Genomic DNA, 13,461 nt, shown 5'->3' with positions numbered 1-13,461 from the left:
GACAACACACAAACAAGGCCATATGTCCATACACAATCTTATCTGATATTTTGTAAGGACATGCACAAATGACTATAGAGCTACATACACACCTGCACTCCCTTCTGAGCACCCCAGTGGTGCAGAATCTTAGATTTTGTGTTCAAACAGTCCGCCTGGTTCTTGTCAGCAGCTCCTGTGAATCAGCTGCTGTGAACAAATGATCAGTGATAACGCTGATCACTCTGCTCATGTAGATCGGCTATTTCTGTCTCCCTGTCAGATTTCAGGTCTACTTGAGGGCTTGTGAGCTCCTCGCTTTTTAGTTGGAGTTTCTGACAGCCACTGGGAGAAGGTACATGTGTACCTTAAGAAAATAAACAAAAGAAAGTTAGTGCCGAAACAATTAATCAATTAGTTGAAAAGAAAATTAATCGGCAACAATTTTCAGAATCTTTTCAGTTTCTCAAATGTTCTTAGATTTGGTGCTTTTCTCTGTGTTCGATTAAGTATCTTTGGGTTTGGACTGTTAGTTGGACAAAACAAGACAAGTGAAGACACTGGAACTGGGAATTTGTGATAGACATTTTTCAACATTTTCTGACATTTTATAGACTAATCAATTAAAAATACAAAAATATGTATCGTTAATGAAAAATATCATTAATTGCAACCCCGTTCACAATACAGTGAAAAAGAGGTGAAAGGAAAAGTGGTGATTTAATTGAATTGTAAGAAAAAGTGTGTGTGTGTGTGTGTGTGTGTGTGTGTGTGTGTGTGTGTGTGTGTGTGTGTGTGTGTGTGTGTGTGTGTGTGTGTGTGTGTGTGTGTGTGTGTGTGTGTGTGTGAGCTTGGTCTTTCTCTAATAAGAAACAGAGGTATCTCTCTGAGACTAAAACAAACAGATGACTGCAGAGCCAGAAGAAGAAAAAAAAAAAAAAAAGAGAAAAAGAGACTGAAGACTCAACCACTAATCTCCTGCGCCACAATAGACTCACAGTGGTTACACAGAGGACATGGTAAGGTCAACATTATCCTGTCCACAGAAAGACCACATTTTGGAGGGACGAGCTGTCGCTGCACTCTGCCAGGGGAGATAAGCTGAGTGGAGCTGTCCGTGGTGCTGAATCAACTGCAGCTGGCCGGCAGGGCACGTTGTGCTGCTCTGAAACTCTAACCACAGAGAGACCGAAGAGACAGACAGATGGATACTCAAAGACTCACAGAGTAACAGATGGGTATATTAATACAAGATAAAGGGAGACAGAAACAGAAAGGGCAAATCATTTGTTGCAAGTATGCAGAGCCTTTGAGGTGAAGGACTAAAAAGGTGCAAAGGAATGACAAAGCTTTAATATTTACACAGCAGCGTGTTGGGGCTGCGACAGACATCATCAGTGTTTCAGAATTGCGGGCAGTATGTAGCCTAGGGGTGCGAGCATAATCAATATAACTAAATGGATTTAACATTAATTTGCGAAGAACAGAGTATTTTATATTGTGGCAAAACCTTTTCTTCTCTGTCTTTAAATGACAGTAATCTTATTGAAATTAGCAGTGATCGACTGCTTTAAAACAGGTCAATATATCTATATTTACTAGTCATTAAAATACTGTATGTTCACTGTATGTGTTATTGTGATGATTACTTAAGTAAATGAATGGCACATGCCCATTTTTGACGAATACACTGACTAACATCCATAGAGCCTATAGACCAATCTGACTCCAGTTACAGCACTTAAAATATGCTGACATTGGAGGTTATATAGGGTTAGCACAAACAAATCCTTTGTCATTGTCAGGAATATATAGCATTTTCAAATATCTGCAGAAAGATTCTCGTTCTCACTCTCAAAATGAAACTGCTAAAATGCATTTTCTTACTCTCTAGGGGAATTTAAATAATCACCTCTCAGACCAGAAGGCAGACACACAGACACAGGCAGACAAAGAGTCACACCAACTGACAATAGGAAAGGTAGACAGAAATCGATCTGAAAGAGGCATGAGGGAAGGATAAAACCATCTGCACCCCTGAGGGAGAATTCACAAACCGCATAACCTCGTGCTGCCTCTATCAGCATGCTGCGTAGAGACGACTGACAGGGGATAGGGAACGACAGGAAGGGTCGGGAAATGAGGAAAGTCAGGAAGAAACACAAATAGAGGAAAAGAGGGCAGCAATGACATGAGGCCAATTAGCTGTGCAGCGGGGCTGAGCTGGCGCTGGTGTTACTGCGTTTGCCTAAAACCAGCACAGCAGACTGGCTACTCTGTTGCATAACAACTTATGTAACAGCTTCTGCTCTCCACAGGGGGAGTGCAAACTTTCTTTTGGAGCTGTATCTGTGTTGATGTGTGCATTTTCCTGTCCTTCATGTGTCTAAAGGGAGCCAATCATGAAACTAATAAAAAACAAGTAATAATGAATTATGCAGCGCTGTTCCCAGAAGGACATATATCAGGCACAACATAGCACCAGCCTCAACTTCCCTCGTCCAAGCCTTTTCTTTCCAGTGTTCCAGTTTTTTAGGGTCTCTTCAGCTTTACCCCATCTCTCTTGTCTTCATGCTGTCTTGCTTTTATCCATCTCTCTCTCTCTCTCTCTCTCTCTCTCTCTCTCTCTCTCTCTCTCTCTTCTAACCTCATTCCTTCATTGCTTACTTTCATCTCCCACGTTATTGATGTGTGTGTGTGTGTGTGTGTGTGTGTGTGTGTGTGTGTGTGTGTGTGTGTGTGTGTGTGTGTGTGTGTGTGTGTGTGTGTGTGTGTGTGTGTGTGTGTGTGTGTGTCTGTGTGTGTGTGTGTGTGTGTGTGTGTGTGAGAGAGCATACAAATATATTATAAGTGTGCTGAATTAAGGAGCTGAATGTGTAAGTACACAGGTTACAAGAGTGATTATTTACAGAAGAAGACATACATAATATGAGTGAGTGAGTGAGTGAGTGAGTGAGTGAGTGAGTGAGTGAGTGAGTGAGGGAGTGAGTGAGTGAGTGAGTGAGTGAGTGAGTGGAGTGAGTGATTTGGTTTCTTAGTTTAGTTACCTCTGACAGTTGAGATATGTTGGTCCTGCTCTTTAAGCAACTAAAAGCATGAATCTGGGACACAATATTTCAAATGTAGATTTGCCGAGAGAGATTAGAGACTGAGTGAGTCAGGAAGTGCATGATTCAGACTGTGTGTGTGTGTGTGTGTGTGTGTGTGTGTGTGTGTGTGTGTGTCTGTGTGTGTCTGTGTGTGTGTGTGTGTGTGAGAGAGCATACAAATATATTATAAGTGTGCTGAATTAAGGAGCTGAATGTGTAAGTACACAGGTTACAAGAGTGATTATTTACAGAAGAAGACATACATAATATGAGTGAGTGAGTGAGTGAGTGAGTGAGTGAGTGAGTGAGTGAGTGAGTGAGTGAGTGAGTGAGTGAGTGAGTGAGTGAGTGATTTGGTTTCTTAGTTTAGTTACCTCTGACAGTTGAGATATGTTGGTCCTGCTCTTTAAGCAACTAAAAGCATGAATCTGGGACACAATATTTCAAATGTAGATTTGGCTGAGAGAGATTAGAGACTGAGTGAGTCAGGAAGTGCATGATTCAGACTGTGTGTGTGTGTGTGTGTGTGTGTGTGTGTGTGTGTGTGTGTGTGTGTGTGTGTGTGTGTGTGTGTGTGTGTGTGTGTGTGTGTGTGTGTGTGTGTGTGTGTGTGTGTGTGTGTGTGATGAAGTTGTGTGACTCGGTTCTCAACAGTCTGCCAGTGCTGGAAACATCTGCCATCGATCCTAATTTGGCAGCAGGTCCTCTGACTACAGACAGCCCTCCAATCTGCCACAGTCACTCTCTGCTGATAAACAGAGACACACAAGCTAATTGACTCAATGAAAAAGAGACAGACAGAAAGAAAAACAATCTGAAACAACACTCCCTAAATAACCGGTTTACAGACAAAAACAGCAGTTTAAGTATTTCTGCTGAAATGCTCTACAAACATTATCAATGTAATTTACTGCAAATACACTGTATGGCATATACACTGTATATTAGGTGCATGACACACACTCATACACTCCTCCCCCACTCCCAGCTGTGACTCAGCAGATCAGCAGGAGCAGATGGACTTTGCTTCCCACAATCCTCCTCTGCAGAACAAAAAGTGACATCATCATCACAATAAATCAAATAAACATTAAAAAACAGCTGAATGATTTGTATATGAGCTGAACATAATCACTGCACTTCATAATACGCAGTGTTTTTCAGTGATGTTGCCAGAGCCCCCTTTCTACAGTCCCTGCAGAGCTGGATACAGGCCAATGAGGACAAAGGAGACAGGGAGGGAACACAACTAGGAAAAAGTAAGAGACAAACTGAGAAAATGAAAAGGAGATGAAAAATGAAGATGGGATAGTGTGGTGGAGGACACAAAGACAGAGAGAGGGAGAGGGGAGGAGAGAGGGCGATGCCATATGTTGCAGCTCTAGGATTTGGGGGTGCATGCCGAGTGTGCTAATTAAATGAGGACTAAATAGCTGTAGTAACAACGGCATGTTGACAGCAAGAGACAGACCGACCAAAAGTAAAGGAAGGTGAGACAAAGAAGATCAAAGGAAGTGTGAAGGCTGATGGACGTGAGGAGAGCAAATTTGTTGATAGGAAAAAAAAAAAAACATTACATAAGAGGAGAAATAATGATGCAGATGGAGAGAGTAGCAGAAACAGTTTAGGGTGGAGAGAAAATGAAATGGGAGACAGAGAGAAGAAGGAGGCTGTAGAGAAAACAGAAGATAAAAGGATATTAAAAGCTCTTCAGCCTTGCCAACGAGAAGAACAGGCCAGCAATGCGGTTTCAGACGTGAGAGCTGCACTGCAGATAGTGAACAAGTGGTTCCTCCACACTCTCCTCCCACATATAAACACTATACAACATGTGCTATTTAAGTAGTTTGAAAACATGTAACATGGGTGTCTAATATGGGGTGAACAAAAAATAATGCTTGACAGAAAAGGACATAAAGTCTAAAGTATCTTGTTTACAATTAAGAATGTTGCTACAAGGACTGATCATAGCAAGTTGAATGGCAAGTAACATCATATGCAGTGGTAGTAAGGACTTCGGTGCATGACAACAAGCAGCTCTAACAAGGTCAATTCAACTCCACAATTGTCAGGTGCATCAGTCTGGAAAAAAGGTAAATTATTTGATGTCGAGAATACTTAATACACAGACAATATGCACAAAATAAAGGAATGCATGCCTTCAGCTACACTAGCTACTCTGTGAGGCTGTACTTAAGCCTTAGAGCAAAATGATAGCATCAGCATGCTAACAATGTAAATGCTCACATGCTGATGTTAAGAAGGTATTATGTTCAACATCTTAGTTTACTTTGTAAGGATGCATGCATTTGCTAATTAGCAATTCCTGATGGGATTTTGGTCATAAACCAAAGAAAATAAAGTCCATTCAATAAAAGCCAAAGAAGTTAGTGTGCTGTGGCACTAGAGGAAAAGTCAGATGATCACAAAAGTCACAAAAGGCTTCATCCTCTGGGGATTATGAATGTCTGTGCAGAATCTCATGCTAATCTATTAAAGCTTTTGAGATATTTTAGTCTGGACCTAAGTGCTAGCATGGCTAAAAGCTAGAACAGCAGTCACAGCAGGATATGATTCATACAGTATCTCACAATATCTGTCCCACCTTTGTAGCATTGGTTGCAATAGTGATTTAGTTACTTTAAAGTTAAGGGTTCACCCAAATTACAAAAACAGCAATGTCTCTCACCAAAAACAAAGTCCTGGGAACTCTGGATAAACTGTGGATTGTTCCAGACACAGTTCCAATGACAACTGCTCACAATGTTTGATAAGATAACCCTGATGATTGTTCCTGATGATTGGCCAGTCTATTGATTTGCTTTATGGAAATTGTAAGATCCAGAGTGTTTAGAGCTTGGAACCATACTAGGGACATAAAAGGTCTCCTGCTTGACTCTTCAGTCCCCTAACTTTATTGAAGTGCACTACTAAATAGCTGGAGTAGCCCTTTAAATGGGATTTCTAAACAAAAACTGGGCAAATAAAAACAAAACTATGTGCATATATACCACTATAGAAAAAGGGGGATACAATGTTTGACATTCGGATTAATTATAAGTGTTTTGTGTAAGCCCTCAGTGTGGGAATGGTACCTCTTGCCCATGCTAAACCCACTAAGATACACTAAAGGAACTCATTAATGAGATACTCAAAAACAGAATGCAACCAACCTTAGAGATGACTAAGTGGCATCCCTTCATGCACTGGTTGATAATCGCCTACAGTTAATGGCTAGTGATGCATGAGCAGAAATCTACATGAGTCCATTAAAAAGAGTGTGTGTCACTATCCGTGCCTAAGTGTGCGTGAGCCTTGCAAGGCTCAAAGCTGGCAGCTGGGGTCCGACATAGTGTCTGTCTGTATGTGTGCGTGTCTGTGTCCATGTGTGTGTAAACAGAGCTTACATATAATAATAGACCAGCCATGTCCGTGTTCTAAGCCACTTATGGGTCGTCTATCTTCTTGATCAGACCAATCAAGCTACACCATCACACCATGCTACTTTATGACATCACAGCTGGTCAGGCAGTTCTTAAGCAACTGGTTAAAATCATCATAGAAGTTGGCCAATGTGAAGTGCTTGCCAGGAAATATGAGGTTGTAGTAACCCAAAAGAGAGGCCACAGAGCTAAAAATATCACCTATCAGATACAGTGAGACCTGAGACAGGGGCAGAATCAATATAGCAGTGGTGGTGGAACTTGATATATTCTTTTTCACTCAGTTGCTCGTATTACAGACAGAAACACGATATCCAAAATGATCACAGTAGAGGAAGGTCCCAGTGGACAAAGCAGGCAGAATATATGGCACGTATAACAGAGACTTGTTCACAGCCTGTCATATGTTGTCTCTTCTCTATCTCCATCTCATTATCATTATCAGTTCTTCCAGAATACTGCAAAATAGGAAATGCAGTAACAGTGATAACAAACATTAAAACCTCTTTTATAGCAAACATGCAGGCGTATACACTGGCCTACATCATGTGTCAAAAGGTGGCATTGAATACTTGATAAGACTTGGAGTCTAAATTCCTTAGCCCAACTTCAAATTCCAAAAACATAATCCATTATTCATCTCAGTACAGTTTAGCTGCAGATAAAAAAAATAAAAAATAAAAAAAAAGTTTGAAAAAAGAATGAAATAAATTAAAAGTACATAAAAAGAATCCATGTATGGCAGGCTGCTGCAATTCATGAGAATGATTGGAGACAAAGAGTTAGAGAAGAAGAATAGGGCTTTGGGGATGTACATTACCATCCTGGCCCACTGTCTCTGGCCTCATTACAGGGGTTAATGAAGGCAAGGAGCCTGAGCTCCGGTGCTCAGATGCTCTCTCTCTCTCTCTAGGCTCTGTGGCTCTGCTGGGACGCAACATAACTGGAGAGTCAGGCCCAGAAACCTACTTCTGCCGTAGGCTCATTGACTGACACAGCTCAGGTGACAGCAGCAGCTCACACACAAAAAACACATACACACACATGAATGCACCTGTGCACACGCAGTCACACACATACTCTACTTAACCCTTAAAGTAACCTTATCCCGGTGCACAGGCATCAGGTAATTACCTTTAGCGCACTACTGACTTTCAATATTTTATATTGTATGTATATATATATATATATATATATATATATATATATATAATATATATGTTAATGACATAAAAGTGTCATGAACATGCCATTTGTTCACTAGTCATCACATCCCTCTTGCCTTCACTCGTACATATAGTATTGTTACGATTTTCTTCATTCAGATGTATATCTAGACATAGTACATACATAGTTTATGTAATTGAGGTGGAATTGAGGTTTATTTTTTGTTATAAACATGATTCTCTTTTTCTCTCTCTCTCTCTCTCTCTCTCTCTCTCTCTCTCTCTCTCTCCCTGTAATGCTCAAATTAACATGGATTAACCACATTGTATAGGGGGTTTAAATTTGCTACAAGCTTATCTAGTGTTTTCTGAGACATTTATCCTATTCAGAAACAGGAGGCTGTCCAGCTCTTGTCCAGGATTTCCTCAGGTCTACTAACTACTTTCAAATCTGTTTCTTCATAATTAATTTCCATCTTTTATCAGAGTCCCTCATTCTCCACTTTTCAGTTATTTTAATAACATAATTGCAAACTCTCCCACACGCATTAACCCACACGCATACAGTACACACAAAAATGAGAGTTGGTTCTGCACTCAGCCCAGCCCAACGCATTTGGCAGTGAGCATGTTACCATGCCTACAGGCCCAATCAATACCTTGTCTAAAAATAGCATTTCCATAATAGTCTTACTTTCAATAGCAGAGGGTTGAACTGGGTGAGAGCAGCATGCATTGTGTAATCTCCAAGATAATCATAACCAATGGCGACCACAGAGTAAGCAGGCATTGTGCAAAAGCGTGAGTTTAATCCCCAACAGGAGATTTCTCAAGGAAAACCTGATCCTGGGATTTTATTGGCTGGTGCTGGAATCTAACAGCAGGTCAGGTCAGGAAATCTGGAATGACATCCTATTGGGTTAACAGTGGATCATTAAATAGACTGCATGGCTAAAGAGACAGGACAAGTTGCCAGTGCCAACACATGAAGATAAATGTTTAGAAGTGGGATAAATGTTAACACAGAGTACTAAAATGGCAATTAAGAATGGAAAGCCCAGAGGGCAAAGACCATATTCATGAAGATGAGTCACAAATTGGCCATTTAGGAGATGATTACCACTGTGCGACACAAAATGGCAGGACGCCCTCGACATCAAAGACAATCTGTTTCAAAATAATGGTGTTGTTCTGATGCTGCTGCCAGGAGGAAAGTGGTTTTGTGTTGTGCTACATTAAATAACTTGGAGCTACAACATGACCTAGAGAGAGGCAGAGAGAGTGGAGCAGACAGACAGACAGAAACAATGATGATGGAGGATGGCATGAAAGATGGAGAGGTGAAATGAAGGCAAACAGGAAGAGATGAGAGAGCTAAAACATGTCACAAATATAACCTGAAACCCTGACATGCTGGCAGAGACGCTGTCTTTCTCTCTGTGCCTTCCCCTCACAAACATGGATCATGTGCCAGCGCAGAGAAAGTGTTTCTGACCTCATTAAACTGCAGCACAGGCCAAGTTCAGTGCCATTTCCACATTCATTTTAGTGCTGTAGTAGAGAATACGTGCATGGGTCTATGCATACGTACGTGCGTGTACGGTACTGTTCTGAAGCATGTTCTTTTTATAGCGTCTCACTCCACAGTTGAGAGAGGAAGCTGAAAAGGTGGGTGGACTATGAAGGGGGCTGGGACTCTGATTTATCTCTGTGTTCGGAGGCAATTCCCTGGCGTACATCGCTGCAGCGTGGGTGAGATCCCAGACTCCATTCATAGATTTCTTTCATCTTTACCTTCTCTCAACCCCTTTTGGTCTCTGTGTCACTCTTTCTCATCACAGCTCTGGCTGTGAACGGGGACACAAATGTTCTTCATCATAGAAAGTTCATGAAAGAAAAATTAGAGTGTCGTCATAAAATATTTAGCCATTGTGATCCTCCTTATCAGCCTGTTGATCTTTATTTCCCCTCATCAAGCAACACCAATGCAAAACCGCCACTTTTATGAAAGAAGGATGGCTGTAAGTCACTTTGATTTTGAGTCTCTCTATTGCACATAAAACAACATCCAAAACAGCAATACATGAATGCTCTCTTATCTCAGTGTCTGTCTGGTCTATTTCTCTAAATGGAACCACTCGTCATGTGACATTTGCAACAAAACATCAGCTCCCACTGGATCACATGAGACAGCATTCTGACAGGAAGCTTTAGAATAATTTAGAAACATTAATACCTTGGCTACCTAGCCAAAGATATGCCTGATTTCCTCTAATACCACTAAAAGGCGTAGAGTTGCCCACCACAACACTAGCAACACTGCCTATCTTCTACAACCATAAAAAACATTCAATTTTGTGCTTTTTCTGTCTGACACATTCAGTTCACTCATTGCAATGATGATGATTTTTTTTTACAAAAGATTTCTCACCAGTTTGCCCTCCAGTGTGAAGATCTTCTTCACCACTCCGGAGTCAAGCTTGATGGCATCAGTGATGTCAGTCAGGACTTGTTCATAGGAATGGGCTGTTTTCTTGTTCAGGAGGATCCTCACAGCTTTGCGGGGCTTCACTCCGCTCCGCACCACTGTCACAAGCTTTGGACGTATGAAGTCCTTGATTTCGCGGCTCTCGGGGGCCCCGGCATTGGCGCTGCCCAGGGAGGGGGGCCCGCGGGAGGATGCAGCCGAGGCCTTGACATTCACCGACCAGTTGGGGTTCACGTTTTTCGTGTAATCCAACTTTTTGTAAGCTTCGATGGAGCTGCACACATAGCTGTCACCTGTTGGGGTTAGGGATGAGGAGGAGAAAGCAATTAGAGATTACTTACAGAAACACTGGAGGAAATGAGATGAGCTTCAGAAATAACAAAATAGATGAGAATCTCTGTGCAGCATCTCTTAACCAAGCAACAGCACTGATATTCTAGCAGCAGGCAGCATAATGCATTAATAAGTAGATTCAAATGTAGTATACTGATATGGAATATTGTGCAGCGTGCTTTCCTTCATACTTCTTATAGGCTATAGGCCTATATAGGGTCTATATATTTATATATCAGATGTCAACCAAAGATGATGTCTGATGATGAACAACTTGTAGCTCTTCCCATGTCACTTCTTAGAGAGTAAAACAGATAAAAGAAAATAGAGCTAATCTGAGCCGAAACATGTCTGTATCACCATATGGTCATTAAATGAGTGATATAATCTTCATAATAATAATCTACAATGTGCTTAGCCAGTTTTATAGAGCAGTGCCTATAAAAAAAAAATCTTGTTGAGTCTGATTTTAAACCTGCAAATTACTGCTAACTTCACATTTTCCATATTCTCAGGTTTGTTACTTTACTCTATTCAACAGGGAGGTTAACAAGGGAAGATCACATAACATGGCAGCTGACAGATCAGGCAGTGTTTGTTCTTTAAGAGAGGTAGGCCTACAGACAGACGTGTCCCACTAGATTTTAGATCGCCTAACATTAGAGATGCTGATCAGGCCATGAGTCCCCCGGGTGTGCTGTAATGTAGGCTACCCACCTTCTACCAGCTGCTCAATACTTGTGATCTTCTTGCAGCCATCCAGGGTGTAGATGGTCCGGACGCCCTGCGGCAGGTTGACATTGTCGGACAGGGAGCGGGTCAGGTCCGCCAGCAGCGCGTCAAAGGTCCGGAACCTGTCTGTGGAGATGGCGTATACTATCCCGTTGAAGTACCGGTCTCCATTGCGGTAGAAGCGGACCTTCTTGGCTCTCTTCTCCGTGGTCAGAGTCTTCAGGGTCCTGGTCCGGTACAGGCTGCAGTAGGCGCTGTGTGTAGGACTCGCCACCCCGTTCATCTTCGCACTGGACCGGCTGTGTCTCTGACTTTTGTCCCGCTCGTCGAAATGCTCCATCTCCATCTCTATGCCGAGGCTCACAAGTACGGCCGTACTGTCTGAGAGGACAAATAAGGAGGAGGATCAGGCTGCGGTGAAAAGTTTTCTCAATAGAATAAGTAAACAAAAACAAGCGGTGCCGAGAAGGAAGAAACCAGCCGAGGAGATCGAGGTTTGGCAAAGTAGCCAGCCGGTGTCCGTCGCTGGTGCTCTGTCTGAAAATAACTCCCTAATGACAGATTAAGTGCTCTTAAGCCGAGCAGTGGACAGCCTGCCTCATGACGAACCACGCTGTCTGTCAGAGTGCGCCTGAGTTGCTCTGAGGCGCAGATAGATGGAGAGAGAGCGGCAGTCACGAATCAATAATAGCCTTATTATTTCATAAATATTCAGAACCCCCACGCTCAGCCGGACCAACAGTATAAAGGGAGCTGTCCAACATAAAACTGCGACGCCAAAAATTATCACTTAAACAATGATTAAAATATGAATTTATATAGCCTATATTTACTTTCTAGTCCATACTGTAGATCAAGAGGCGTGACTCTTGTACCGTGTAAGACGTGTTATGGTATTAAATAGCCTTTATCAATCACTTTTACATAATCTGTAATGAGCGCATTGACAGGCTTACCTACGTGAGCAATTAACGCTTCTGTGACGGTCACCTCCAGTGTGACTGATGCTTTATTTCCCAGTGGAGATGAAAAAAAAAGAGTTTGAGTGAGCTGGTCGCTGACACTGGATGGTGATAATTGTGATCCTATCCTGGCTGCAGTGAGCTCCCCTGAGAGTCCCTTTGTTGTCCGGTTGACGTGCCCCACCACCAAACACCAGTGTGTGTGTGTGTGTGTGTGTGTGTGTGTGTGAGTGAGTGAGTGAGTGAGTGAGTGAGTGAGTGAGTGAGTGAGTGAGTGTGTGTGTGTGTGTGTGTGTGTGTGTGTGTGTGTGTGTGTGTGTGTGTGTGTGTGTGTGTGTGTGTGTGTGTGTGTGCGCGCGCGCGTGTGTGTGTGTGTGTATGTGTTTATGTGTATGGTGAGCGAGAAGCAGAGGCTGGACTGGAAATGAAGCAGGTAGCAGATGCTTCCCCTTCCATTCTATTTTCACCCACCTCCTCTCTCTCCTCCTCCACGTCACTCTGTCGTGATTTCCATTCAGCGCCCCTACCCCTCATTAGGATGCAAACCCAAGCTTCCCACACGTGCTGGGGATGCTGCTGGTCGTGCAAGGTGTAAGGGTCTCAAGGCAGCTAAAACCTAAGATTCAAAACTATGCAGAGCAGCTTTCACAGTGATACAAATGCAGTGTGACAAATCTGATTTTTACCCAATTCCTTTTATTTATCTCATGTCAATTGGGAATACATGTCTTAATGCTTTCAATTTACCATATGCTGAGTTACACAGACAGGACTTCATAAAGCAACACGCAGGAAGAGAGATGAGAGTTAGAGAGAATGCTGCTGTCTGCTGTCTTTGTATGTGACGGCAGGAAGTTGTGTGTGTGTGTGTGTGTGTGTGTGTGTGTGTGTGTGTGTGTGTGTGTGTGTGTGTGTGTGTGTGTGTGTGTGTGTGTGTGTGTGTGTGTGTGTGTGTGTGTGTGTGTGTGTGTGTGTATTTATCTGTGCCAGTGATGGTGAAAATTGCAGCCCCAGTCTCTTAAAATACTCCCCTTCTAATAGATGTATTAACAGGGGTTTAACAGGTGGAAGACATTGATCTACATGTTGAACATGTCATAGCTTTATTATGTAAAATGCTTCACTTTCTTTGTATTTATGTAATATTTGTGACATTAGTTTAATGCTTCTTTTAAAAGGTCACATATCATAATACCATTTGGTTTAGCTAATCCAGAATTTACATGAATATATCTGACATCTTAATGGTCAAATTCAGTATGTGATTAC

At 42.2% G+C, this 13,461-nt stretch overlaps 1 protein-coding gene across 1 annotated transcript in view; it reads right to left on the bottom strand.

The window, feature by feature from the left end:
• dclk1a (doublecortin-like kinase 1a) overlaps positions 1-12,315 on the bottom strand; it is a 47,675-nt gene extending 35,360 nt beyond the window's left edge. The window contains exons 1-3 of the mRNA XM_039776938.1: positions 12,187-12,315; positions 11,216-11,611; positions 10,109-10,458 (exon numbers count right to left, since the gene is read on the bottom strand). Of these exons, the coding sequence (XP_039632872.1) occupies positions 10,109-10,458; positions 11,216-11,576 (711 nt within the window). The 5' untranslated portion in view covers positions 11,577-11,611; positions 12,187-12,315. The remainder of the gene's footprint in view (positions 1-10,108; positions 10,459-11,215; positions 11,612-12,186) is intronic.
• Positions 12,316-13,461: the final 1,146 nt, after the last annotated feature.

The sequence above is a fragment of the Perca fluviatilis genome, chromosome 16 (assembly GCF_010015445.1).
Source record: "Perca fluviatilis chromosome 16, GENO_Pfluv_1.0, whole genome shotgun sequence".
Classification (NCBI taxonomy): Eukaryota; Metazoa; Chordata; class Actinopteri; order Perciformes; family Percidae; genus Perca; species Perca fluviatilis.
The sequence above is the reverse complement of the archived record's forward strand: the minus strand, read 5'-3'. Positions and strand labels throughout refer to the sequence as shown.